Source organism: Hypomesus nipponensis, chromosome 7 (genome assembly GCF_054491055.1).
Source record: "Hypomesus nipponensis isolate SF chromosome 7, ASM5449105v1, whole genome shotgun sequence".
NCBI classification, from domain to species: domain Eukaryota; kingdom Metazoa; phylum Chordata; class Actinopteri; order Osmeriformes; family Osmeridae; genus Hypomesus; species Hypomesus nipponensis.
In genome coordinates, this window is record NC_140367.1 from 4,145,174 (window position 1) to 4,172,194 (window position 27,021).

General features: G+C 49.2%; 1 protein-coding gene across 8 annotated transcripts in view; it reads left to right on the forward strand.

Annotated features, from left to right (window-relative positions):
• Positions 1-2,128: 2,128 nt before the first annotated feature.
• cald1a (caldesmon 1a) overlaps positions 2,129-27,021 on the forward strand; it is a 36,280-nt gene continuing 11,387 nt past the window's right edge. For 3 of the 8 annotated variants that reach the window (XR_014762467.1, XM_084701630.1, XM_084701635.1), the window contains exons 1-5: positions 18,486-18,635; positions 19,480-19,562; positions 25,353-25,496; positions 26,458-26,833; positions 26,938-26,982. Coding sequence is in view for 7 of the 8 variants with exons in the window: in XM_084701630.1 (XP_084557756.1) it covers positions 19,489-19,562; positions 25,353-25,496; positions 26,458-26,833; positions 26,938-26,982 (639 nt within the window). In the remaining variant the exon portion in view is untranslated. Of the gene's footprint in view, positions 2,534-5,900; positions 6,083-18,485; positions 18,636-19,479; positions 19,563-25,352; positions 25,497-26,457; positions 26,834-26,937; positions 26,983-27,021 lie in introns of those variants that run through there. The other 5 variants (XM_084701631.1, XM_084701632.1, XM_084701634.1 and 2 more) reach the window with 5 other exon arrangements.

A 27,021-nucleotide genomic window follows, 5' to 3' on the forward strand; every position in this document is an offset into this window, starting at 1 on the left:
CTCATTTCACCACCAGGGGGCACCCAATACGAGACACGGTCCAATGTTCCAGAGTCGCCACAGTCATCAATGGAGATTAACCCTGACTTAAGATCTGCACCTTAAAATGTGTTTAACTCAGTCAATGAGTCAATATATGTAGATTTTCTGTGTAACTTACTGGATCCATACTTGGTCCAATGTGAGGGATGATACAGTCTGAAAAGGGTTGTATGTTTAAATAATGTGGCCGATATTTGCCTTATTTGATAGGGAAACCATTTAAAGCAAATGTGATCAGTACAAACAAGAGATAGTGTTGATAACCAAAGACTGTGAAAGTTACAGCACATTTACCACACTGGCCTCTTGTAAACTGGTCCAGCACAAAACATGTCAGTGTTTTCCTATGGATCGTAGGCGACATTATGACCCGCTGAATAGCAGACACTCATATTAATGTACTTTTTTGCATTTTATGATCCACAGATGGCCATGCTCTGATTGGGTGCAGATGCGGTATCCGTGGTGATATCAAACATCCCCCTCGATGTAATATCCGACCTGGAGGTGAACCCCTGCTTCAACGAGCCTTGTTTCACTGCTGCTGTGGCCTGTGTCACTCTGACTTACACTGACACTGCAAAGAAGCGAGCCTTGCAAACTCTCCTTTCTATTACCTAAAACGGCTGGTTATCGCGGGCAATTTTCAACATGCAGTTGTGCGTGAGATGCTTTGAGTGTCTACAGTATAGAGTATCACCCTCCTAGCCAGGAAGTCAGATGAGAACCAGACAATTGTAGTGTCCCATCCTCATTCTGCTGTTAATGATTGTCTGCAGAGTGACGGCAATGAGTCAGTCTTCTTCCAGGCTGACAACACCATACAGCAAAATCACAGGTGTTACGTTTCAAGCATCCGTCTATATTCGTCTATTCGCATGTATTCAACTCTTCTGTGTCAAATTGTTGGTTGGATTTAGGATACTCACAGATAATCTTTCTATTGGTGATACATATTATGTTCACCTGATGTCTGCTATAATGACTTGTTGTCAGTCCTCTCTACAGAGGAGACCACCCAGGTCTACAGAGGCAGGTCGGTTTCCCTGCCACGCAGGTAAAGCTCTTACCACAAGCTCTATGCATAGCAATGCTCATCGTTACCCGGACAACAACATAGCCATGTTTAGCTCTGGAGAAGTCTTTGAATCTAGGAAGCCCCAGTCTCCATATATGTCCATGAAGTCGTATTGACAAACCCGCTTGCTCATGTTGTAACTCCATCATGAATGAGGTAAACCAACATCTACTGTGCTGTGCTGGACACATGATGTCATCATGTAAATGTGGAACCTGCCACAACCATTATAACCTGTATAAACAGCCCAACATCCAGGCCCCGGTGGATCATCTAGGGAAATGATGCAGCAGGAGTTTGACGGTGCTTTAAGGTCCAACTGGGCGGGGTTATGTGTCTATCTGAACATGTTCAACTGGAGAAGTATTGACAGCTGTGGCTGAACTTCAGTTTCTAATCGTTGGGGGGCAGGCTTTAATATAAGCCGCACAGTAGCATGTTTGCTGTTGCGTGTGGCATTGTTGCTGCGAGGGATGTACATTTCTGCTCTAGTGAACTAATGTTCTTAAGCACATCCTTTGTCTTGGTGATCATTGTTGCAACCATGGGACAAAGAACAGTACCCCTGTTCTAGTTCACGTAAAACAACAGCTCTATTGTGTTTCCAGGTTGGCCCTGCATCCTCAAGCTTGCTGACCAACAAAAGGTCAATGAGGAGAGGGATGGAGGCCTGGTGTGACGTGTGGGCTGGAGCTACTGGGGAGAAGAGGGACTTTTCCATGTCTGTGCACACGCGCAAACACGCGCACGCACCCACACACGCAGTCTCTTTCTGTATCTCTCTCTCTCACACACACACACTTGAGTTGTCAGAAGTTTAAAGTGCTTTTGTATCTGCCTGTATCAATCAAAAGCACATCCAGTTATACTTCAATACATTTTACGCTGCCTCTAAGTGCTTGTGCTGACGGACCCTTTTTCGCCAAGATTAACATTTCATATGATCTTTCCTGACGTAGGATTTTCTTCTAGAGGCCCCGTAAAGGATAACCAAAAAAGGGCATTCTCGCCTCAAAGGGAGCTCTGGCTGCTTGCTAAGATTCCAAAACTTTCACTCCGTCAGTATTCATATCTCGACTTTAGCTCTCTGAAAACTGGAGGGTTTAGTTCATAACTTGTGCACTCGCTTCTAAACGTTTATTTTTTATTTTTTGTCTTGGCTACTTCAGTAACCGTTTAGGTTGGTGTTGCAATTAAAGCGGACCGCGACGATGTTCAGAGCGGGCCAGCTCATATGAGAGATGTGCGATTACTGTTTAAAGGGAGGGGCTTGCACAGTCCTGTAGTAAGCTATCATTGAATCCTGAGAAAACCGAGGCTCAACTCTGTTCCTCTCCGCTAACTGGCCTTCCTTGCGTTGTATGTCTGCGGCGAACCCGAATTAAGAACAATAACTGTCACTCAACTCAACAGGTAAGTGCTGCGTCTTGAACAAGTAGTTTGCAATTGCTTTATTGTTGGATCGCATCAGAAGAAAAGTGTGCAGGCCTGGACGGCCACAATGCTTTGTATCCTGTAGTTTCACGATTCTCTGACCACTGTAATTTTGTTAAAAAGCTATGAATGCACATCAGCGGGCGAAGTCTATCCCATTACACCACTGTAAACTACATGCATCATGTGAAATAAGTTGAACATAAATCGTAAGCTAATTTACACAAACTTACGAACGCTTGAGCTGTAGTTTGTCTGTAGCAATTGTTGGAGGCCTTTTAACGATTATTCTATTTTAAAAAGTAGTGCTGTTCTCTCTGCTCTGTCGCCTACTTTGCTTCTAATCCTTATCTGAGATGCGAGCAAAGACCGGACTCAGGTGGGCCTCGAGCTATCTCCGTAATACAACAACATAAAAATCCAAGTTTACCACAATATGGTTTATACGCAAGCAGTTGGGTTGAGGTGATGATCAAATCGCATTTGACATAAGAAATCAAACACCTACTGTTATGCCAAAGACGTTCTACTGTGGGTTTACTGTTTTTTTAGTCGTGCAGTATGCAGGGCTACTCATCACAAGAGCGTTGTGCTAGACAGCCTCGGATACACCGGGACGCGGGGGGGAGCACCTGTTTGCGGTGTGTACTTCAATTCCTGCATCACGGGAGTTGAAGTTCTTTTTTTTAATCTCTCCAAACCGTGTTGGAACAAAGAGCTGCTATACCACCAGGTGAATCCACAACGTTTCAACGTCACATCCCTCAGTCCCTGAAGCAAATCTGCCTTCATATTCCACCTCACCTAACTGTTCTCATGTTAGTCTGTCTTTCCGATCTCTCTGCTTTCAGCCTGCAGCACTGTCAGTGTGTGTGTGTGTGTGTGTGTGTGTAAGAGTGTTTGTGTGTAAGAGTGTGTGTTTGTGTGCCAGAATGTGTGTTCAAGTATGTGCGTCTCCAGCTCTATAGGGGCTGAGATTTCTCTGAGCAAGACAGGGCAGTAATTGTCCATGAAACGGCATCTGATAAGTCTGCCGTGTTTGTGAAACATGCAGGGAATGCCCTGACCTTATAAGGAGCAGAACCAACCTGGTGACAGCTGATTGGAATAGCCTCTGGAATGCATAACAGCTCAGGGTCTTCAGGCTGAGAGGGGAAAGAGAGGAGAGAGGAGGAGGAATCTGGAGGTAATTCGTAGCAGTGATAACAAGGGTTTGGCAGCATGGGCTAGGCCAGGCAGGATGTAGGGAACACTGCCCTGTGTTTCCGGAGTCTGATGCCTGGCCTGTGCACTGCGGTGAGGGCTCTTGTTACGCTCTCTCTCTCTATCACTCTCACTGCTTCCCTTTCTTTTTTCTTTCCGTCAATCAAGCTCACTTACTGTTGGTTTCTATCTATCTATCAAGCTGTCTGTCTCCCTCTCTCTCTTTCGCTCTCTCTTTTTCTACGACTGTTTTTGGATCAGCTCTGTTCCCAATCGGAACCATTGTCCTAAACCGCGCAGCTGGGCCAGGGGTGGAGAGCAGGGAACTGACATACCCGAGGCCTGGAGGTTAAAGGAAGAGGGTTAGTTTCGTGAGTCAGCCCAGAGTTGTGGCCTCAGACTCAGTCCTGGACGCAAGGCTGGACCTGGAGCAAAGGAAGTGGCTGTGGGCGTTATTGGAGCGTTTATTGTGGTGAAAGAGTGTTAATGTGTCTCAAGGTAATCCTCCTGACGTCCCTTTTGTCACTGTTCATGTTTTTACAGTGATAGACTATATCAAATAGTATATTGCATACGGTAATATAGCTTTATTCAGGGGAACAACAAACAAGGGTGTTTGACCGGGGCAGAGGGGTTCTTCCAATAAGTAGCTTTCACTGGAAGGTTCTGTCACAGAGAGGTCACAGGAGAACGTGTTCACATTCCTATTCTTTAGGTTCTGTTCTGAAAATATTGTGATTGACAGGCAGTTGGGGAGCCAGGGAGAGAGTTCTGGATGGGGGCCATGGTAGCATACTCCCTTTCAGTCCTCTCCAGCCTGCTCAGCCTTTCAATCCAATAGCATGTAATTTGAATGCACTGTACCCAGAACCGCACACTAGGTTCAATAATATGGTGAGGTTGGAGCAGATTCAGGGTGGAATAGACGGAATCTGTGTAACTCTGAACTGGGTGTCGTTCAGTAAGTGGGCAAATCGGGGCATTCCTTGTTTGTGAAGTCAGAACTGGCTCGAGCTGAAACTCTAGATTCTATTTATTTAGGTTAAAATGTGCAACTAGAGGCTTTCATATGTTTGGTTAGTAATATATAAATCAAATAAAAAATTCCTCTCACTTTCTTTTTTCATATCTTTCCTCTGATGGAAATTCCTCTCTCTGTAATTTAGCTTTGGTTTGTTGTTCTTCGTTATCCAGCTAGGTTCTGCCAGAGAACGGTTCTGCATCAGAACCAGTGCCAGGATGGGTTCTCATGTTCCTGCAGTGCTGACGGTCCTGTAGAGTAGCATGGAAGCCAGGTTCCCTCCTGGGCGATATGGAAGGAGGCTGTCATTATTCACTTGTGCTTGATTAACAGGGTTCAAAGTCATTTGTTCTGGATGTCAATTAGCTCGGTGAGCTAAAGCCTGAAACTGTAGCTCAGGGGCAATCATTGGAAAGGTTTCGGGGCTTAGACGAGGCTGGGTATGTTCTCAAAACATATTTTTATCCCCCTCAAGACACTTGTGTACTCTCGCTCAACGCCCAACACTCTAATAGTCTGAATGCCAGTGTTGATAACAGGCACCTTAAACACTCATACATAAGTTTGCCAACAGTGTAGGCTTCTCTCCAGAGGTCCAACCACAGTAAAAGGCTATGTTCACATCCAGCTGTTTTCACCCAAACTGTCTTTAAATGGTTGGTGTTGCAGGATCTCCCTGACTCCGACCGTGGTCTTATAAGGTAAAACTCTCCTGTTTGCCCTCCAGGTCTGGATGCTCAGCATCATGGGAGATGGCGGATGCTGAGTTCACCATCCTTCCTCATCCATCCACCATGATGTCATTCCTAAAGACTGTTCTTTAACTAGAGCACTGTGTGTGTGTGTGTGTGTGTGTGTGTGTGTGTGTGTGTGTGTGTGTGTGTGTGTGTGTGTGTGTGTGTGTGTGTGTGTGTGTTGGAGAAGCAAGACATTGGCCCCTGGGCTTCTCTTCATCTGATAAAGCCAGTACAGGAAATGTCTCTGGGAGCTGATTGGCTCAGTGCTTTCCTCTGGCCTCCTCACTTTGAGACCCGGGCCATGCCAGCGTGTACCTCAGACTGCTCCAGTCTCTCTTCCAACCAGCACACTTCAGTCTGCATGATAACTCATGACATTCTTTATGTGAAGGCTCTTCAAATTGATTGTTAATATTAATAATATCCCCCTAATCCCCCTTTTTTTCGGATGGCCCTTTTCTTGACCATCCATCTCTTTATCCTCCTCTTCCTCCCCCTCTTCATCTTCCCACCCCAGAGGCCCCTCCCCATCCTCGTCCACAGCTGCCCTAAGCCAAACAAACACAGGTAATCACATGTTTAGTCCCATATTGTACTATAATGGGGTACTCAGGGCTGTGTGTACTTAGTGAGGTAGGGGTGATTGGGGTGATGTGTGCAAACACTGAGAACAGTGAAGTCATGTATTTACAGAATTAGCTAGGTTAGCTTGGGATACAGGGAACAGACACAGCAGTGTGTGGCTTATAGGCCCTGTGGAGGCATAGGGAAGGTGTGTGTGTGTGTGTGTGTGTGTGTGTGTGTGTGTGTGTGTGTGTGTGTGTGTGTGTGTGTGTGTGTGTGTGTGTGTGTGTGTGTATAGGAGGTAGGAGTGTGGTTTGCCAAAGGGGGAGCGTGGTGATTTCATGATGAATGCAGGCTCTCATGGGATGCAGTGTAAGAGGACTCCTAGGTAACCAGCTCTTGGGGACTGACCCCCAAGTTCACGCTCTGGCTCGTGTGAAGCACTCAGGCCTTACATGGTAACATGCATCCAGCTCGTACCTCCACAGCATGGATCAGACAAGGTACTTGTGTTTGTGTGCGGAGCTGAGCCACATAGCTAGCTAGCAGGACTCAATGCAGTATCACTGCATTAGGATCAGTACGTGAGCTATATATTTTGTCATAGTCTCTCCATCCATCCTCTGTGCCTCTTTCTCTCTCTATCCGCCCCCCTCCATCTCCTTCTCTCTTTCCACCTCTCTCTCTCCTGAGCGGGCCTGCCAGGCTACAGCTTTCTGGCAAGGGGAGGAGCAGTAGTTACTGTTTAAGAGAGCATTTATAGAGTGTAGTGACTAATCAGAAGCATACCCAGCTATTTACATGCAAGCCTCAGAGGGAAGCTCAGGAATGCAGCGAAGGGAAAGAAGAGCGAAGGAGCGCGCGCCTCTCCTCCTCCATGTCTTTCCACTTCACATGTCACTGCTCCTCACGGGGGGGGGGGGGGGATGGGAAGGGGGAGGGGAGAGGTGAGGTGAGGTGGGTAGGGCAGGGTGAGGGGTGGGGGTTGGGAGGTTAGAGAGGGGGGGTGAAAGAGGGAGGGTGAAACTGATTAAAGCTGAAGATCAAAGACTTAAAATGGCTGACATGAAGCCCCCCCTCTAACACACACACAATATAATTTTGATCTGTGCGTGTGGGTGTAAGAGAGAGAGAGAGAATGTGTATGTAGTCTACCATTCCATGGATCCTGGTAATCTATCCACATAGGAAGAGATGAGCACAGAAGGTTAGTTTAGATTTGAATCAGTACCCCCTGGGTGATTCATCATGTAGCTTTGGTTTGTTGTTCTTCATTATCCAGCCAGGTTCTGTCAGAGAACGGTTCTGATGTAGAACCAGTGCCAGGATAGGGATGCCACATTTTGGCATGGTCACAAGCAGTCCAGAAATACAGCCTTTCAAAAAAACAATTTTAATCAGACACACTCTGTAGGGAGAGAGGTTGGCATTGAACAGACTCTGACCTCCATTAGAGACCTGCCAAAGGTAATTGGGCAAAACAATCAATCACAAATATTATTAGATGCCCATTAGATGCCTGTTACAATTAAATAGCCAGACCTGGGGATAGGTGCAGGGACAATGACTGGATAGTGGCATGGCTGGAACATTCTGCAGGGTTACTTTCCTACAAAATAGATCACAGAAATGTATATATTAATGTCAATGTTTAATATATTGAATGGAAATTTCTGAATATTACTGCAAACATTACATTACTGCAAACATTTCTATTAAATGCAGTGTGTGTATATGTGTACTGTAGTGAGTTGAACATTAATCATCCCTGAGTGCTGGTTCATTATCAGCTCGTTAGCACTAATGATGAAGTTATTAGTAATGGAGAAGTCTAGTCTCGTTAATGCTGACATGAAGGGGGAGGAGTCAAATGCAGCCCTGTATTATGTGTTCTTCACCTGCAATCTGGGGAAAAGATTGAGAGGGTGGTGTATTGGCTGGATAGATGGAGGGGTGAGGTATATGGAGGGGTGAGGTGGATGAAGGGGTGAGGTGGATGAAGGGGTGAAGTAGATGGAGGGTTGAGTTAGATGGAGGGGTGAGGTGGATCAAAGGGTGAGGTATATGAAAGGGTGAGGTAGATGGAGGGGTGAGGTGGATGAAAGGGTGAAGTAGATGGGGTTAGAATCGAAGTAAAGGGGGATTAAATGGGAGGGAGAGGGGTGACAATCTGGCTGGCCTCATTAAAATCTGCTTTAATGAAACAAAACACAGAAAGAACAATGAGGTGTTGTTATGGCGAGCCTGGCTCTATGTCTGGGTCTGTGTGAGCCTGGACTGGCAGCGTTTCATGGGACAGTGTGTGTCTGGCCTGCCCCCCCAACCCCCACTACACACACACACACACACACTATGACAGCCGTCTAGGAGACCACCTGGGATAATGGAGCCATTAGTTAAGCTTGGAGGTAATGACCAGTAATGGTACACCACCAGAGAGCCTGGACCCAGGCCGGGGAACTGCCCCAAACACCCGTCACTTACACACCTAGGTAAACACAGCAGGAGAGGATGAAGCGTGTGTGTATGTGTGTGTGTGCGTGGTGTAGGCGGAGATGGGTGAAGTCCCTAGACAGCCCACTGGCAGAGGAAAAGCTTGTGGGCTTGGACCCGGTCCTGTTCAGAGACTGGGTCTGTGTTCTTATCTCATTTACAGTTTAGCCACCAGCTATAAGAGGACCCACCATCTTCTCACCACAACCTGAGAGACTACCCCCCAACACCAAGGCTCAATTATTTACAATTTCATGCTTGTCTGAGATATGTGTTATTCTAATAAATGTAGGAATTAGGTGGTTTAAATACCATACGTTAACCTCTTGAGGTAGAATTTTATCCTCCATTAGGCAGCGAACGTCCCTGCAGCTTGATGGGAACCGTGGTAGAACAGTGTTGGTAGTGTGTTACGTGTCAGTGGTTCAACGTAAGCACTACTATAAAAAGACTTTATGGTTTAGAATTGTACAACAATGGCACAATGCCGATATGTTAAATTAACTGAGACAGTCAAACACAAGAAAACTCAACACGGAGCTTCCTGGACCACTGAGAGAGACAGACTGACAGACAGGAAGAGAGATATAGACAGTGAGCGAGAGAAAGGGAGACAGACAAAGAAATTGAGGGACAGAGAGAGAGGGGCAGAGGGGGAGAGAGAGGAGTCTTTGTTATGTGTTACTAGAGCTCTAGGGTTTCCTGGAATTTTCTGGCAGTGAATTCTTCGGTCCCATAACCGCAGAGAGACAGGAGGAATGGTGAGGCTTCCTGACAGAGAAACAGACAGACAGACCTCCTCGACAGACCCCTGGACAGACAAACGTGGAGGAGAGGAGAGAAAGCGAGAGAGAAAGCGCGAGAGAGAGAGCGAGAGACCCACCTCCCTGTGTACCTGGTAGATTAACGAGCCAGCCTAGCCCTAGGAGGCCACACACATCCCCCTCCTCCCCACCTCCAGGACGCTGGCCGGCTGCCAAGCTAAGAATAACAGCCCGCAGAAATATGCTGCTCCGACATGAGCTGTGCTGCGGAGTTAGATGGCCGTAGAGGGCGAGGCCTAGCGTGGAGAAGACTGGAGGCACGATAAGGGTTGTGTCTGCTCACTATGGAATGTTTGGTAGTGAGACTGAGGACTGAGACGCCCCCCATGCCCGCCCCCCCCCCCCCCCCACACACACACACACCAGTCTCAGAGCTGCCCCCTGTCTTTTATCCTCTCTCCTCTTTACATGAACTTGCGTCGTGAAGTTCTCCTGCCGCTGGTGTTTTAATACAGTTTGTTTTCGTGGTGAACCAGTGTTTCCTGCAGAAGACCTGTCTCACCCTCTCTCGCCCATCTCTTCCCTATCCCCTCACCTATGTCCTGTATTCTGGTGAGGTCATCACTTGGCGCTCCAGTCCTCCTTATCTCCTCTCTCCTATCTCCCCCCAGGAATGCTACCCCTTAGTTTGAAAGATCTCTTGTCACGTAATACCCTTGAAATCTTCAAACAGGCGCATTCCTCCAGCTGATTTACACATCTGAGCGTCGTTCAAACCAGAGGTTGGACGGAGTTATACGCACCTCCCAGGGGAGAGAAAGTGTCGGACTGCAGTGCTAAGATTAGGTGTGGGGAGTAGGGGTAGGGGGTCCATCATTTTTGGGAGGTGGGGGCAAAACAGGTCCCGTCCAGCCAGTGAAGCAGGATGTAGGCTACACAGGGAAGGCCAGGAGCAGATGTAGGATGTGTCCTGGGGGCTGTGGTCCTGTCACTCGAGGGCTGGAGGGGGTAGAGGGCTGGTGTCTCCTTGGCCTGATGGTGACTCCCATGTTTCCATGTAAGGCATGACTGGAACATGATTCTCCCTGTGTGGGACCGAGTGTCTCGTCACTTTATCTTTACCCTTTTTTTTTTTTTTTCCCTGTTCTTTTCTGTTCCTGAAAAACTTGGTATTTAATGGAGCCTGTCAGAAATGTTCAACAGATACTTTACTCTTTTTTTTCTTTCTTCTTCTTACTTCTTCTGTGTTTGCGTTCTGGGCCCAGGGTCATTTATATTATGGGATGGCAGGTGTCCGGAAATATGTCTCTGCAGGAGGACAAATCCTCTCGGAGATAGAGAGGAATGGGGAGATAGAGAGACAGGAGGGGAGGCGTGGAGGGAAGAGGTAGAGAGGGTCATTAGTCAAGCTCTGGGTACTAAGTGTTTGACTGGGTATTTGTTCTCTTGGTGGGGAGCATTCACTCACTAGTCTGTCAGGTACGTCTCCGACATGCTGTATTGGTATGCAGAACAGTATATACATTGGGCCAAAACAGATCGTTTGAGTGCATTTTGACAGCATGTGTTCTAAGCTGCTTTCCAGCCCTGCGCTGTAGACCAGACTGATCAATCCAGCCCTGCGCTGTAGACCAGACTGATCAATCCAGCCCTGCGCTGTAGACCAGACTGATCAATCCAGCCCTGCGCTGTAGACCAGACTGATCAGTCCAGCCCTGCCCTGTAGACCAGACTGATCAGTCCAGCCCTGCCCTGTAGACCAGACTGATCAGTCCAGCCCTGCCCTGTAGACCAGACTGATCAGTCCAGCCCTGCCCTGTAGACCAGACTGATCAGTCCAGCCCTGCACTGTAGACCAGACTGATCAGTCCAGCCCTGCCCTGTAGACCAGACTGATCAGTCCAGCCCTGCCCTGTAGACCAGACTGATCAGTCCAGCCCTGCCCTGTAGACCAGACTGATCAGTCCAGCCCTGCACTGTAGACCAGACTGATCAGTCCAGCCCTGCCCTGTAGACCAGACTGATCAGTCCAGCCCTGCCCTGTAGACCAGACTGATCAGTCCAGCCCTGCCCTGTAGACCAGACTGATCAGTCCAGCCCTGCCCTGTAGACCAGACTGATCAGTCCAGCCCTGCCCTGTAGACCAGACTGATCAGTCCAGCCCTGCCCTGTAGACCAGACTGATCAGTCCAGCCCAGCCCTGTAGACCAGACTGATCAGAGACGGACGGCAGAAACGGCTCAGCTCAGAGAGCAGCGACGACGCCTCATGACAGGGGCTTTGGAGTGTATTTATTGAGATTAGCTGACACTCTGGCGGTTTGGATCCGAACCGCCAACGTATTATTTCAGGCGGTTTCGTAAGAGCGTGAAACTCCTGGAGCTAAAACCCTCCCAAACTCTAGCGAATACTCGTGGAAGGAGACGTGGCTTATTCATCACTCTGTTCTCTGTCGGACTAAACCTCCTTTCATCTCCTAGCCTAGGGTCTTCTACATCTGTGTCTCGGACTTTATTTGACTTTATCAGCCTGTGTTTTAGTGTTTGTCAGCTACCCTGCTAGTCCCACAGAGCAGCAGCCAAACCTATGCTAATAATACTCTGTGTTCGTGACATGGTCCCAGAGATGCCAGTATAGAGGAACCATCACTCATGGAAGTCGGACAAAAAGCCAACTCCAGCCCTCCTCTGTGGTGTGCGTGCGTGTTGCTGTGTGTGTGTGTGCGTGTGTGTGTGCGTGTATGCGCTCGTGTGAGAGCTATATCTCGCTGCACAGCATGTTAGAAAGGCACTTTTTTTTCTTCAGTGAGGTTACGGGAAAAGGAGCTTTTTTTCCTTCCATATTTGGTCATATGGAGCGCGGCCAGCTGCAGTAGCCGTTTGATGCCGTACAAACATCCACGTTCTGTGGGATCCGTTCTTTTTGGCCCTTTCCCCTTCCCATAGAGTCTGATAGAGGCTGCGACTATAGTAAGAAAGTTGGTTTTCAAAGCACAAGGCCCCAAACCTCAAAGGAGAAAAGATTGCCCTTCTAAACTTGATCACCCCTCTTAAACCCTTCTGTGCATGCTGTAGTACATGTAGATAAAGTCAACAGTTTCCCTTTCAGAGGAAAAACATTCTGAACTGTATTATATACATTATCTAGTAAAAAGCTTTTTTACTGACATCCACTTGAGATTGTTGAGTCTCGAGTGTATATCTAGTGGAGGAGAGCCCATATGCTACCCTACCAGCAGAGGAGCGGACTGCATGTCGCCTATTCACAGCCCTGATGGACAGATGACTCACTGGCCCCATCGTCACTAATCCGCAGACAAAGCTTTTTTCACAACCCTGTTTGTAGAAGATTTGACTTGATTCCCTGGCAGGTCACGGTGTGTGTGAGAGTTCCTAGCAAGATGTTGACTTGTTTATGGATGCAAAGAAAAAACTGTTCAGATTGAAGCATACTGTGGATGAAGCGTGTGGCTCGGTCCTCGTGGCCGGTATCTCTCTGGTATGGAAAGTAATTTATTTGTTGATAAAAAGTACATCATGTTTTTATGACATGTTAATGTTAATGTTTTAAGTTCATGAAGGGTGTGTTCCAGTTGTGAACAGGGGTGAAGTGCACAGCCTGAAACTTAACAATGTGCTCATGAATGTTAAAAATAGATGTGATTCATGGTCTAAATATACTAGAATATATCTCTCCCTCACACACGCACGCAGACACACACACACACACACACACACAACAGCATCGTCAAGCCAAGACCAGGTTATCTCCCTGCCAATGGAAAATGTCTTAACGCGTCCACTCTGTTCAGGACAAAGAAAGGAGTTCCTTATCAGGATGATGGAGTGAAAATAGAGAGGATTGCTAGCCATGTGTTTTTGTATCGAGTAATTATGTGACTTATAATGAATACCTGTGGGATAAGATCATGACAGCAGTTGTGTCTCTGCAGTAGTTTACAGTTGTGGCCAGTTGGCTCTGTGTCCTGTGTCTTTCAGGGTGTTTCAGGGTGTATCAGGTTGTTTCGGGGTGTATCAGGGTGTTTCAGGGTGATGAGTGTGTTCCAGTGTCTCCATCAGTGTGTTGAGTGAACCCCTCGGTGATCTGGGGACCCAGCGTTCAGGTAACCTCAGCTGGCTGGCTGGCTGTCAGGCTGGCTGGCTGGCTGGCTGTCAGGCTGATTCACAGGCTGAGGAGTCCTGGAGAGGAATGTGAACCATTGTCTGGGAATGCAGGGCTTTCCTTCTCCTTCTCCTTCTCCTCTTCCCTCCCTCTCTTCCCTCCCTCCACTCCTCTTCTTTCCGTCAACCCATCGTGTCCTTCTCCTCTCCTCTTCGATGGAAACTTCCAAGGCGGGGAGCAGATTCCAGATCCAGTGTATTTCTTCTTTTTCATCATGTTTCTCACTGTGCTCCGCTTTCTATCGCTCATCTTCTACTCCTCTGCCTCATCCCCCTCTTCCTCCTCCTCCCACTTTTTCAGGCAGCCGTGGTCAGCAGCAGAGAGGGGTGGAGGCAGTAGTTTGGGCTTGTCCCTGGTTGACCTGCCTCCCCCCTCAAAAAACATGCCTCTCATCCACAGCTCTGCCTCAATAAGGCTGCCTTCGATTATTATTAAATAACCATCAAACGCTTGATTGTTCTTACCCACTGTAATAAAACGCCAACTGTGGACCAAATCAAATGCACTTCAGATACTTCCAGATCCATTCATGTAATCAATCCTCGTCTTTGGCCCCCAAATCCGCTCTCAGGACCCTCGAAGAACAGAGCCTGGTGACATTCACTGAATTCCTTCTGGTTTGAGCGTGGCCACATGTCTGTGGGAGTGAGAGTTAGTGTTGGTTGAGAGGGAGGCAGCATCTGCAGCAGCTGGTTTAGAGATCGAGCCGGAGCTCCGATGGCTCTCGCCACCTCATATCCTGTCTAGGACGTGTCCTAGCTAAAGCCCTGCAGTTTGACACCACAAGCTGGAAGCTGGCTGCCTTTGGCATCAGGGTGTCTGGGTTGTGCAGTCAGACACACACACATGCATACACTCAACACACACACACACTCGCCTGCTGTAGGTAGTGGGTATGGGCACAATGTCAGCAACTGCCAGCTAGGCATGTCTTTATTTTTTTGAAGAGAGAGAGACAGAGAGAGACAGAGAGAGACAGAGAGACAGACAGAGACAGAGACAGAGACAGAGAGAGAGAGAGAGAGAGAGAGAGAGAGAGGAGAAAGAGACGGAGGAGTTGAAGCAAAGCGAGCTAGAAATCTTAGCCTTTTATTACCAGAAACTAGGGTGGATTTATGTGTGGTTCTCCAGGTCGGTTCCAGGCTGTGTAAATACATTGGAGCGTCAGACGACTGAACGTGTGAGAGGAGATGCACTTCACACAGAACCAGAGCCGACCACAGACACACACAAATGCCCTGAGAGAGAGAGAGAGAGAGAGAGAGAGAGAGAGAGAGACAGAGAGATGCATGGAGGCCGTTGGGTGCTGAAGTGTGTGTGTGATGATTCAGGGCGTCTTGGCCCATTGTGGTGGTGCTGAGAGGTGGAGCAGACAGACCCGGCCTTGTGCCAGCGCAGACACCTGGGACACCTCTCCCACCTGCTGCCCAGCGCACCTGCGCCGTCACCATGGCAACACATTCTCCGCTGACCTGCAGCTACAGGCCTCTCGTTGACCCAGAATTCCTTTCCTAGCCTCTCTTCTCCTCTCTCCTCTCCTCGGTCTCCTTTCCTCTCCGTACCTGACTTCTCCTTTCTGCTCCTCTCCTTCACCTAACTTCTCCTCCCTGTCCAAATATCTCCTAATTCCTCAGCTTTCCTAACTTCTCCTCCTCTTTCATCTCCTGCCGGATCCTCTTTCCTAACGTCTCCACACCTGTCCTTTCTTAACCTCTCCTACCCTCTCATCGGTTCTTCTCTCCTCACCTCCACCTCTATAGAAGAGGAACAGTATGTTCCTGTGTGCGGTAGGGTTGTTCATATCATGACAATGTTTGTTTCCATGGCTTTTCGTCAGTAAACTGAGCAGTACTAACACAGCTCTGCTGGTGCTATTTAAGGATGTATTGACAGAAATTCTTATTTGGGAGATTGGTTTGTGTTGGCAAAGTAGGTCTATCTCCCCGCCCCCTCTCTCTCTCTCTCTCATTCTTTCTTTCTCCCTCATCTCTTTGTCTTTTCTCAACAGTTGAGAAAAGAACGGCTATGATCCAAAAACCGGTGGGTGGCATTGTAAATATGTTTTCTTTTAATTTTTTGGACTCAGTAACAGGAAAAGCTGTCTCCTTCAAACTACCCCTCTCTCTCCTTTGGTTAATCCTAAAGATTCCCCTCTCTGTGGTTCAGCCTAAGGGTAGACCTGGACTGTGCTTGTATCTCCTCTGCTTTCACGCAAAGCTAACACACACACACAGAAAAAACAGCCCACTGTTTTCAGCTCCGGTTGTCACTTTCAGTGGAAGAATTTTAACTGTTGTTTCTGTTGACAGAACTGTCATGGCATGACAGCTGATGTCATGACTTCACCGCCTGTGTGGAATTTTCTGGAAGGGCTTTAATAGTCAGGAGAACTATTGAAGGGCTGGGTCAGGGTCTTTTACTAACACCCAAGGTTCAATAGCAGCATTCCTTAAATAGCTCAAGAGACATACTGCTCAGATTGATGTGTTTGTCTAAAAGTTAAACAGGATGGAGTGAGTAAACTGAGTATCACTCTGACAACTCTCACAAACAACAGTGGGGCTTGTCCTCCATGCAGCACGATGGCCAATTACATTACATTCTAAACATACAACCATACTCCCACAATTGCCGGTGGCATCATTTAAAGGCTGCACCGACCTGCTCTCCTATTGGTTGTTAGGTTGTACATGTATGTTCAAACTGCTTGTTGCCCTTTCTCTGTGTCCATATATGTCCATATGGATGGCCATGTCTCTATGCGTGTGCATGTAAGTTAGCTAGCAGCCAGTATGGGTGGTCTGCTCCAGAAACACACACAACTCTACATTTCAGTATTTTACCAATGACCCTCCCTGGAATGCATGGGCCTCTTGTAGACACTGTGGTTCCATGCAGATGAGGCAGGGCATGCTGAGAAGCAGTTTGACCAGTGATGTCCTAATCTCCAGACAAGATCTGCTGGGCCAGCTAGGGGCTATGGGACAGGCACAGTCAAACACGCTTGAGAGTCCAAATGCCCACTGGGCTTATGAATGTCATATTCCTTACTATCTACCAATCCATGGTCAGACTGGCGTGTAGTAATAAGTGTAGCTAGCTACAGTAACGAAGTCCTGGCGCTGTTTCTAGGAAGTGTATGATTATGTTGTTGGCTTTCAGGTTTTTAGTTATTGCTCTCATTTAGCCTAATTACAGTTGCACGAAGTGCCAGAATCCAAGTGCCAATTTTCCTCCCGCTGCAAATGGCATAAGTGCATCTAAACATAGCTAGCAAATTCTTGCGGTTTTGGAACTATCTGCTCTGATAGGAGAAGGGGCGGGATGGAGAGAGGGGGAGAGGGCCAGGGAAACCAGACCTGTTTTGTTTAATTCTTTAGTACAAGTGAGGATTCTGGGAGAGGTAAAGCTAGGAGAGGGGAAAGAATGGATAAAGGAGGAGAGAAAGATGATGGAAAAAGGAAAACAGACAAAAAAGAGAAGGACATTGCTTACAAGAAATAAGTTGGACAGAAAAACTTGCAGAAAGAAAAGAGGGAAGGATGGGGACAGAGAAAGAGAGAGGAAGGGAGAAATGGAGAGTGTTACTGTTAGAAACATGGGTTTAGGAGCACACTGTAACTCCTCTGTCCATGCTCTTCCTGTTCCCGTGTGTGTGTGTGTGTGTGTGTGGCAGTTGGGCACAGTGGAGCAGGCTCAGTTCTGCAGCACACACAGGAAGTCTCCAGCACTGATCCCAGAACAGATTCTCCAGCCAGCCACTGACAGCCACTGACAGCCCCGTAAACACGACAGGAAACACGGGAGAGAGGGGAGAGAAAGAGAGAGGGAGAGAAGGAGGACAGAGGAGGGGGGGGGAGAGAAGGAGGACAGAGGAGGGGGGGGGAGAGAAGGAGGACAGAGGAGGGGGGGGGAGAGAAGGAGGACAGAGGAGGGGGGGGGGAGAGAAGGAGGACAGAGGAGGGGGGGGGGAGAGAAGGAGGACAGAGGAGGGGGGGGGGAGAAGGAGGGTAAGAGGGGGGGGGGAGAGAAGGAGGGTAAGAGGGGGGGGGGGGAGATGGAGGGTAAGAGGGGGGGGGGAGAGAAGGAGGGTAAGAGGGGGGGGAGAGAAGGAGAGAGGGAGAGAAGGAGGGTAAGAGGGGGGGGGAGAGAAGGAGGACAGAGGAGGGGGGGGAGAGAAGGAGGACAGAGGAGGGGGGGGGGGAGAAGGAGGGTAAGAGGGGGGGGGGGGAGAGAAGGAGGGTAAGAGGGGGGGGGGGAGATGGAGGGTAAGAGGGGGGGGGGAGAGAAGGAGGGTAAGAGGGGGGGGGGGAGAGAAGGAGAGAGGGAGAGAAGGAGGGTAAGAGGGGGGGGGGGGAGAGAAGGAGGGTAAGAGGGGGGGGGGGAGAGATGGAGGACAGAGGAGGGGGGGGGGGAGAGAAGGAGGGTAAGAGGGGGGGGGGAGAGATGGAGGACAGAGGAGGGGGGGGGGAGAGAAGGAGGGTAAGAGGGGGGGGGGGGAGAGATGGAGGACAGAGGAGGGGGGGGAGAGAAGGAGGGTAAGAGGGGGGGGGGGAGAGATGGAGGACAGAGGAGGGGGGGGGAGAGAAGGAGGGTAAGAGGGGGGGGGGGGGAGAAGGAGGGTAAGAGGGGGGGGGGGAGAGATGGAGGACAGAGGAGGGGGGGGGGAGAGATGGAGGACAGAGGAGGGGGGGGGGAGAGAGAAGGAGGGTAAGAGGGGGGGGGGAGAGATGGAGGACAGAGGAGGGGGGGGGGAGAGAAGGAGGGTAAGAGGGGGGGGGGGGAGAGATGGAGGACAGAGGAGGGGGGGGCAGTGAGACGGGGGTTGGAGGAGAAGGGGGAGGGAAGACATGAGAGAGTAGAGGGGGAGACGACGAGATACGAAAGACTGCAAGAGAGCGGGAGATGGAGGGAAAGAGGGAGGGGTTGTTGGACAGAAAGAGGGAGGGGCAGAAGGAGAAGAGGAGAGGCAAGCGTCTGACTTCTCAGGCAGTGGACTATCTGGAGAGAGACATTGCTGTAGATGGAGCGTTGTAGCTCTGTTGGCAAACAGTAGAGACAGGCTGATATGGTACGACAGGAGGGAAGCTAATCACTAACTGCTAACTACTGCTAAGGTAGGGTTCCATTGTATTCCACTGCCTTGTGGTTCGCGAAGCTACTGTCTTGTCTGTCTACTAGACTGTGGTTCAAAGGCCTGTACTGAACTGTACTGTACTTGTTGAAGTTGTACTGTTTTCCTAGCATTGTGTCTGTAGATAGAGTTGTACTGTTTTCCTAGCATTGTGTCTGTAGATAGAGTTGTACTGTTTTCCTAGCATTGTGTCTGTAGATAGAGTTGTCCTGTGTCTGTAGACAGGGTTTCTGGCAGTATTTCTGCAGGGGGAGAGTGTTGATGTTCAGAGTGAGGACTGTCCTGGGTGGTCCAGCTTCTCTGCACTCCTCACTGCTCAGTCACGTAGCTAGCGGGATATTTTTACTCTGTGTCTTTCTAGCTGATTGGGTTAGCTTCCTGTCTGCTTGTATCCCTTCATCATCGCCATCCTCCCTCCCTCACATTCTCTCTCCCTCACATTCTCTCTCTCTCTTCTTCATACTCTTTCTCGTCAAAACTGTTTCACTTTTAATCCTGGCTCAGAGGCAGTAGCCAGTGGTCAGTACATACTTGTGTTTCCAGAACTTGAAAACAAGTTTTCCCTGTTTGAGTCAGTGCACACTGGTCAAGGTAGTTGCTAAACATGTGTGAGGCATCAATAGCTAATAACTTAGATGCCGTAAGCATTGTTCACCCATCCATGCTGTACTGTAGACTGCCTGTTGACCTCCTGTGCGTGTGAGTGTGTGTGTGTGCCTGTGTGTGTGTGTGAGGACTGGCAGATAACCGGACGGGATAAACATCCCCTGGTCCTTCCCTCCTTCCTTCCTGTCTGTAAACTAACACACGATGATGTCATCCTGCAGGGCGTAACCATGGACGACGACTTTGAGCGCCGCCGTGAGCTGAGGAGGCAGAAGAGGGAGGAGATGAGGCTGGAGGCCGAACGGTAAGACTACTCTTCATCATCTTCATCTTCATCATCATCTCTTATTCCTTCTGCTGCCTCAGGTCCTCGTGTAGCTGCGGTGGTTGGAGGACCACTCATTACAGTGCCCATCTTCGTCAAATGGGAGACCTCGCGTTTTCCTGTACATGTGACTCAAATCCTTTGGCTACGATCGAGTTGAATCAAAATCCACACAGACGTTAAGTCTGCCGTAGCACACCTCGAGTCCTCATAGAAAGTGCTGGCTCAGCATGCAAATCAGACTGACCCTGCCTCGTCCTCATTATGGAAGCTGCAGTTCCATCAGTTGGTCAGAAGGGGTGCAAGTGGCCTAATCATCCCCACCTGGCCTGATGACCTCAGTGCTCTCTCCTCTGTCCATATATGGGTCAATGGCGCTGCCTAAACAGACTGGTTTTGACTGTGCTGCTACTTCCATCTGTTAAAAGCCTCCACAGTACAGTACCCGAGGAGAACAGCCCTATTACATGGTCATAAAACACCACCGACATCAGACAACTTTGTCTAGAGGATGGACATGCAAATGTTTCTCGCTGTGACCTGTGTACATAGTACAATGTACAGGGGCTATGCACCGCTCATGAGCTGATATGGACACTCGACAAACAGAGGTCGAGTCTTTATAACCCTTCATCAGATATGCTTCTGCGGTGGCCATGTTTACTTCCCCAGTGTTGATAAGCTAATGATGGCGTTCCAGGGCAGTTGATGAATGGCTGGAAAGCAGCATCTCATGCATGTAAGAAGTGTGTGCGTGTGTGTGTGTGTGTGTGTACGCTGCAGCTTTTGGATGCTCGCTCTTGGCTTTGTCATACAGTCAGTGTTTATTTGAACATTGCTGAACGCATTGTGGAAACTGACGTTTTCTGCCAGAAAATGTACTGACCGGGATCATTAGTTATGACTTAGCTCATATCTCATCATGGTCATGTCCACTCACGTCCAGCAGATGTAATCTAGTGTAACGTTGCTGGCGTGCTCTCTGATCCTGCTTGTGTGTTCACCATCACCCTGCTTTGCTGCCCGCTCGACTGGGAATGTGGGAGACTGTTTCATAACGCGCCTCCAAGTCAGCGCTTCGGCTTGTTTGTCTGAAATATGGCAGAAAGTGTAAAGTGAGAATGAGGGAAAGCGAAGAGAGAGAAAGGGAGACAATGGACTGAGATAGAAAGAGAGAGTGAGCAAGAGGAGGATAGGGGAAGTTTTTCCATGGTGGGAGTATGTGCACAAGTTCTTTTTTTTTTTTGGGGGGGGGGGGGGTTCAGCTAAAGGAGTCATTTCAGTTGGCAGGCAAGACTGGAATTCTAGTTGAATATTGTGTTATTGATAAAAGATCTCTCAATTGAAATGTTTACATTTTTGTCAATATGCTGTAACACACAATATGTACATGTCACACATAATCTAGCTAGTCAAAAGTACTTCTGCCTTTGGCCTCTGCTTAACCACCACCAACTTGTAAATATGCTGCAAGAATGTTAAACTGTGTGTGTGTGTGTGTGTGTTTATGATATGAGTAGCAAGACTGGCAGATGTCTTGCTTTGATAATACATGTTAACCGGAAAGGTGACCAGCATTGACTTTGTAGCTGAGCATCACAGAGCTGTTTAATGAACTACAGCTTGGTTGGGCATAGATGAATCTGACACTTGAGACTGTGTGTATACATGCATACATGTACACCAGTCTGGACCAGCCAGGGGCGATGAAGCCTTGACGAGCAGCATTTACCTCCTTTATCTATGGGAGCCTAGATCTAGCATCCTGTGTGTGAGAGTGTGTGTGTGTGTGTGTGTGTGTGTGTGTGTGAGGGTGCCTGGCCGTTAGGAGGTCCCTGTCCCTGTTCTGTGTTATGTCAGACTCACACCAGTCTGCTGACAGTGAGGTTCCATCAAGCTCGTCATGTTATGAGTCTGTCTGTCTCTCTGACATGGTGCCCTTGTCTCACAGCAACACTGTTTCTCACACCGGACTGTGGACTGGTCCTTGCTGTGTCCAAGCAGCACCCCCCCCCCCCCCCCACACACACACACACACACACACACACACACACACAGGAATGTTTTGACTGCTGTTTTTACTTCCCTTCCAGAAGAGAAGTGGACATGGAATGTTCCCCAGTCTTAGCAGTGAGGGTGAGCAGCACCCCAGCAGGCCTGTGTCTTGTGGAGTGTCTGCCCCTGAGCTCCAATGACATGTTCCTCACACTGTCCAGCACCGGGGACAAGCCAAGGCCTTGTTTTAATAGGGTTCCCATAGGAAATGAATGCGAGAGAGTTTTGACTCATGTCACTGAAACCAAGGATTCTGACACAACGTTCATGAATGAAAAACATGACTTCAAAATGATGCATGGCATGAGAAAGTCATAAAACGCCACAGAGTGAAACAAAATCTCAGAGATAATAAATAGTTAATCCCTGTAAAGATAAATAACTTTGAATGACCAAACTCTGAGATGTATTTATCTGTCAGTGGAGCGCAGCACACTCATGTGCAGCGTCCATGGTGCAGCAATGGTGCTTCCTGGTGTTGGTGTGGCCCCGCCCCGCCCCTCCACATCTGCTCCAGCCCTCCTGAGAGACCAGGAAGAGCTCAGGAAATAACAACCATCCTCGGTGAATGGGCCCTTCCAAACATTCCCGTCCTGGAGAATGGACCTGCTGTCTGTCCTGCCCCTGACCTGGGGCTGATCTGTCAGGGCCTCTGGGCCGCGGGGGGTGGGCGACGTGCTGGATCTCCCCCTCTCACGCATCTGCCTCTCGGGTCAGTGTTTGATGACGTGCTCCAGCGATGAATGGGCTTCCCCTCACACCTGACCCCAGGCTTCTCAGACTGAGCTGCAGCCTCAGTCCTGGGCTGGGACGGTGTAGTAGACCAGCAGCAGCTTGACCTCAATCTGGACCAAGAGGCCAGAATATACAACGTCTCTCTACCTCTCTCTCACTCTACCTCTCTCTACCTCTCTCACTCTACCTCTCTCTACCTCTCTCACTCTACCTCTCTCACTCTACCTCTCTCACTCTACCTCTCTCTCTCTACCTCTCTCTTTCTACCTCTCTCTCTACCTCTCTCTCTACCTCTACCTCTCTCTCTACCTCTCTCTCTCTCTCTACCTCTCTCTCTACCTCTCTCTCTACCTCTCTCTCTACCTCTCTCTCTACCTCTCTCTCTCTACCTCTCTCTCTACCTCTCTCTCTCTACCTCTCTCTCTCTCTACCTCTCTACCTCTCTGTCTACCTTTCTCTCTCTACCTTTCTCTCTCTACCTTTCTCTCTCTACCTTTCTCTCTCTACCTTTCTCTCTCTACCTTTCTCTCTCTCTCTACCTCTCTCTCTCTCTCTACCTCTCTCTCTCTCTACCTCTCTACCTCTCTGTCTACCTTTCTCTCTCTACCTCTCTCTCTACCTCTCTCTCTACCTCTCTCTCTCTACCTCTACCTCTCTCTCTCTACCTCTCTCTCTCTCTACCTCTCTCTCTCTCTCTACCTCTCTCTCTCTCTCTACGTTTCTCTCTCTACCTTTCTCTCTCTACCTTTCTCTCTCTACCTTTCTCTCTCTACCTTTCTCTCTCTACCTTTCTCTCTCTACCTTTCTCTCTCTACCTTTCTCTCTCTACCTTTCTCTCTCCACCTTTCTCTCTCTCCTCTCCTGTCCTTCTCTTTCCCCTGTTGGCCTCTTCCTCTCACCTCTTCCCTCTGTTCTCTGGGCCAGCTTCTCTCTGGGCTTGGTCTATGGAGGAAGGAAAGTGGCTTAGTTACTGGGGGAAGCGTGGGAATGGGTCAGAATGTCTGATAGGGTACGCCCTCTCTCTCCCCCTGTCCCTCCTCCCCCTGTCCTCACCCTCTGAGTGCTTTCTTCCTCCTCCCTCTCTATTGCTCTCCCCATCCCCCTCCCCCTCTTTCTTCCTCCTCCCTCTCTATTGCTCTCCCCATCCCCCTCCCCCTCTTTCTTCCCCTCTCGTCTCGGGGAGGTGAAGAAGTCTTTTCTCATGGGGCTCTCGCTGCCTAAAATGTTTTCTCTTAACATTTCTGAGATGTTTTGCTGTAAAGAAAATATTTGGACATATTTCTGCTAATGTTTCCGCTGAGTGGCTGTGTGTTGACTGGAGGTTTTGTAGTGAGTGTCGTTAAGGAGGGGTTTACTGGCCCTAGCGTTAGTCCTAAATCAACTTTATTGTTCGCATTATGAAACAGAACGTAGTCGCAAGTGTAGGTTTGGGGCAGTTAAACAAACACAGATCTGTTTACTGTGAGGGAATGTGAGCACGGGGTAGACATGTCATAAAACAATCAAGTTGGTTTCCAGCCACAGTATTGTTTCCACATGCTCAACATGTTGGTGTGACGACAACTTACATAAGTGGCTCTGCTCGTGCCGTGTTGAGGAGAGGGAGAGAGTGCTGCAGCTGAGGTGTGTGAAGCATGTTATTAACCGTCTGTCGCCGCCTCAACAGAGGGCTCCAGTCTGAGACAGACCACCCAATGAGAGACGACTGTCGCTGTACAGACAGACGTACAGACGTGCCTACCTGCAGGTTATTAAACAAACTGGCCTCTCAGACTCCGACTGCAGACGGAGATGTATGATCTGGAATATATGATAAGATCTCTGCTGGCCTTTGCTTGCTTTCATATATGCTCTCGCTCGCTCGCTCTCTCTCTCGCTCGCTCACGCTCTCTCTCGACATGTCTCTCTCCATCTGTCTCGATCTCTCATCCCCCATCTCTCCTCCCTCACCCCTGGACCTACATTCTTCCCAGAGATTTGTATCTCTCATGCAGGTCTCCAGGAGGTCGTGGGCAGGAGGATATTACATCGAGGCCTTCTCTGGTCTGCCCGCCCACAGGTCCAGGGAAGTGATGGACAGGAATGCTGATTCACTTCTGAGCGGCTTGTTCTTGTTGTCCTTCCAGAGAGCGATTTTACCGCCCCCCTCACTTCTCGATGGAGGGTGTCTGTTCTGTTGTATCCTGGGGCTTGTCTCTGTTTCCCAGGACACCTCCGCTGTTTGGGGGACTGTTCTCCAAAGACGGGTTCTCTCTGGAACCGCTGGGTCCACTCCAACACCACTGGGAACATAGCCTGCCCGTAGTCTCCATGAGGGATTCTGCTACAGAGACAATTGAAACTGTTGGGAAATATCTAGTTTTTCTGTGAGAGATCTGGTTTTGATGTGAAACATCAGATTTTGCAATGAAAGATCAGGTTTTAGTATAGAAGGTCTGGGTTTGATGTTCCAGATCTGGTTTTGATGCGTTTGCTTCTTACTAGCTCCATTGTGTCGGATTGATAAGGGAGTTTATATCTATATTTGAGAGCCCAGAAACACACATGCATACGTGCTGACTCGCACAGACGCTTGTACTCCCCCACCCCACACACACACCCACCCACACCATGAGTAGTGTGAAGGAGTGGGAGAAGTCTGATGTGGTGACATCAGGGTCCCCTAGGTGGAATCTGGGTGTTGACAGTTCTATTATGTCAACGTTCCAGAAGCGGTTCTCGGGCCAGAACTCCAGGATCCCCTCTGGTCTGTGGCTCCACACCTGGCCCCAGCTCAGGCTGCTGTCAGCGTGCTCAGCCCATGTGTCTGTGCCTGACCTCAGGAGGAGGACGAGGGAGAACACACCCAGGCGGCACTCTCTCTCTCTCTCTCTCTCTCTCTCTCTCTCTCTTTCTCGCTCTCTCGGTCTCTCTCTCTCGGCTCTTTTGAACGGCCATACACGTGGAGTCAGCTGCATGATCTGTCTCTGTCTGTACCAGAGTGGCCTTCCAGAGGAACGATGAGGATGAGGAGGAGGCGGCCCGGGAGAGGAGACGAAGGGCGCGCCAGGAGAGGATGAAGAGCAGGGAGGGGGAGGAGTCTAGCGGGCAAACAGACACCTTGGCGATAACCAACAGCCACAGGTATTAATAACACACACACACACACACACACACACACAGGCACAGGGCTCCCCTCAGCCTGGCAGGGCTGGGAGGTGGTTAATAATAGATGTGTGTGTAACCCTGATCCACAATGGGAACAGCAACATCATGAGGTCAGGTGAAACAGAGCCCAATCACAGAAAACCCTGTCTTAAGACTTTTGTACTCTTTGAAACACCGCCCAAAAAATGTTTTGTGAGCCGACTCAGGCCCTTTACTATCTACAGACCTCTGACTGCCAATCAAAGATAACACGGCTGAAGCCCCGCCCTGGGCCCTGCCTCGATGAGGTCATCGACAGTGGGACATGGACATGGTGGGAGATGTCTGACATCCAGACAGACAAAAACAGCTTTGTAGTATCAGCGTTTCCTACCAGTGAGGTCACACAGACACACACACACACACACACACACACATCCGGTGGCTGTGGAACAGGCCTGGGACTGTGTGATCTGCTATTGTTGATTGTGTGCTGGCGATATGCTAACGTTAGGCAAACAGTTGGTTCAGCATATCTACTTTATTGCTGTACTAGCAATGTCAATGATGTTGACAGGTCTTCGACTCTCTCTCAGTTCTATATTTCACACTTCTGACAGGCAGCAAGTGTGAAAACATTGTTTGGTCAGAGATGGTGCCCCGGGAAACTATGCAGAGTGGACATGCAATCCCTTAACAATATCCTCTAGTGACCTTGTGCTTATCAAAAGCACCTGCAACAGACTCACACACCACCTTCCTCCAGCGTCACTGCTGAAATCATGAGAACTGACGGAGCTCCTAGTTCACAAACAAATTCCAACAGATCCACTGTATGAATAACAGACCAGATTTCACACCTTGAGGTGTGTGAGTGTCTGGGCTTGTGTGTGTGCAGGTGCGTGTTCACAGCCTCTGTGTATCTTGTGACTGAGGCGTGATCTCTCCCTCTCCTCAGCGTGACGGAGAGTTCCGGAGGAGGAGGTGGAGATGACGAGGAGCAGGCTCTGATGGAGCGCATGGCCAAGAGGGAGGAGCGACGCCAGCGACGCCTGAAGGAGGCGCAGGAGAGGCAACAGGGGGCGGACGCCCACGACAACAACCGCGACTACGGCGACGCGGCGGCCAACAGCGCCGAAGAGGAGAGGCCGCTCGGACGCAGGGGGCGCTACCCCGACAACGAAGAGGAGGAAGAGCAGGGGAGGAAGATGACGATGACGCGCGACAGAGAGGAGGAGGAGAAGGAGGAAGAGGAGGAGGCTGTCCCAGAGGAAGAGGAGGAGAAAGAGGAAGTGGAGGAGGAGAAGCCCAGCAGGGCTTACATGAGAGAGCAGGTCAGTCTATTGGTCTGTCGGTCATCCCCTTCGTTGAAATGTGGCTTTTAGCTTCTCCACGTTTGTTTTGTAAACATGTTCCAACTCCTTGTTTACCCCCGTAGGAGTCCTGTGAGGAGAAAACTAACATGTCACACATGCAAAACGAGGTACAGTTGTTGGTTGGTTGATGTGGCTGAGGCCTGCTG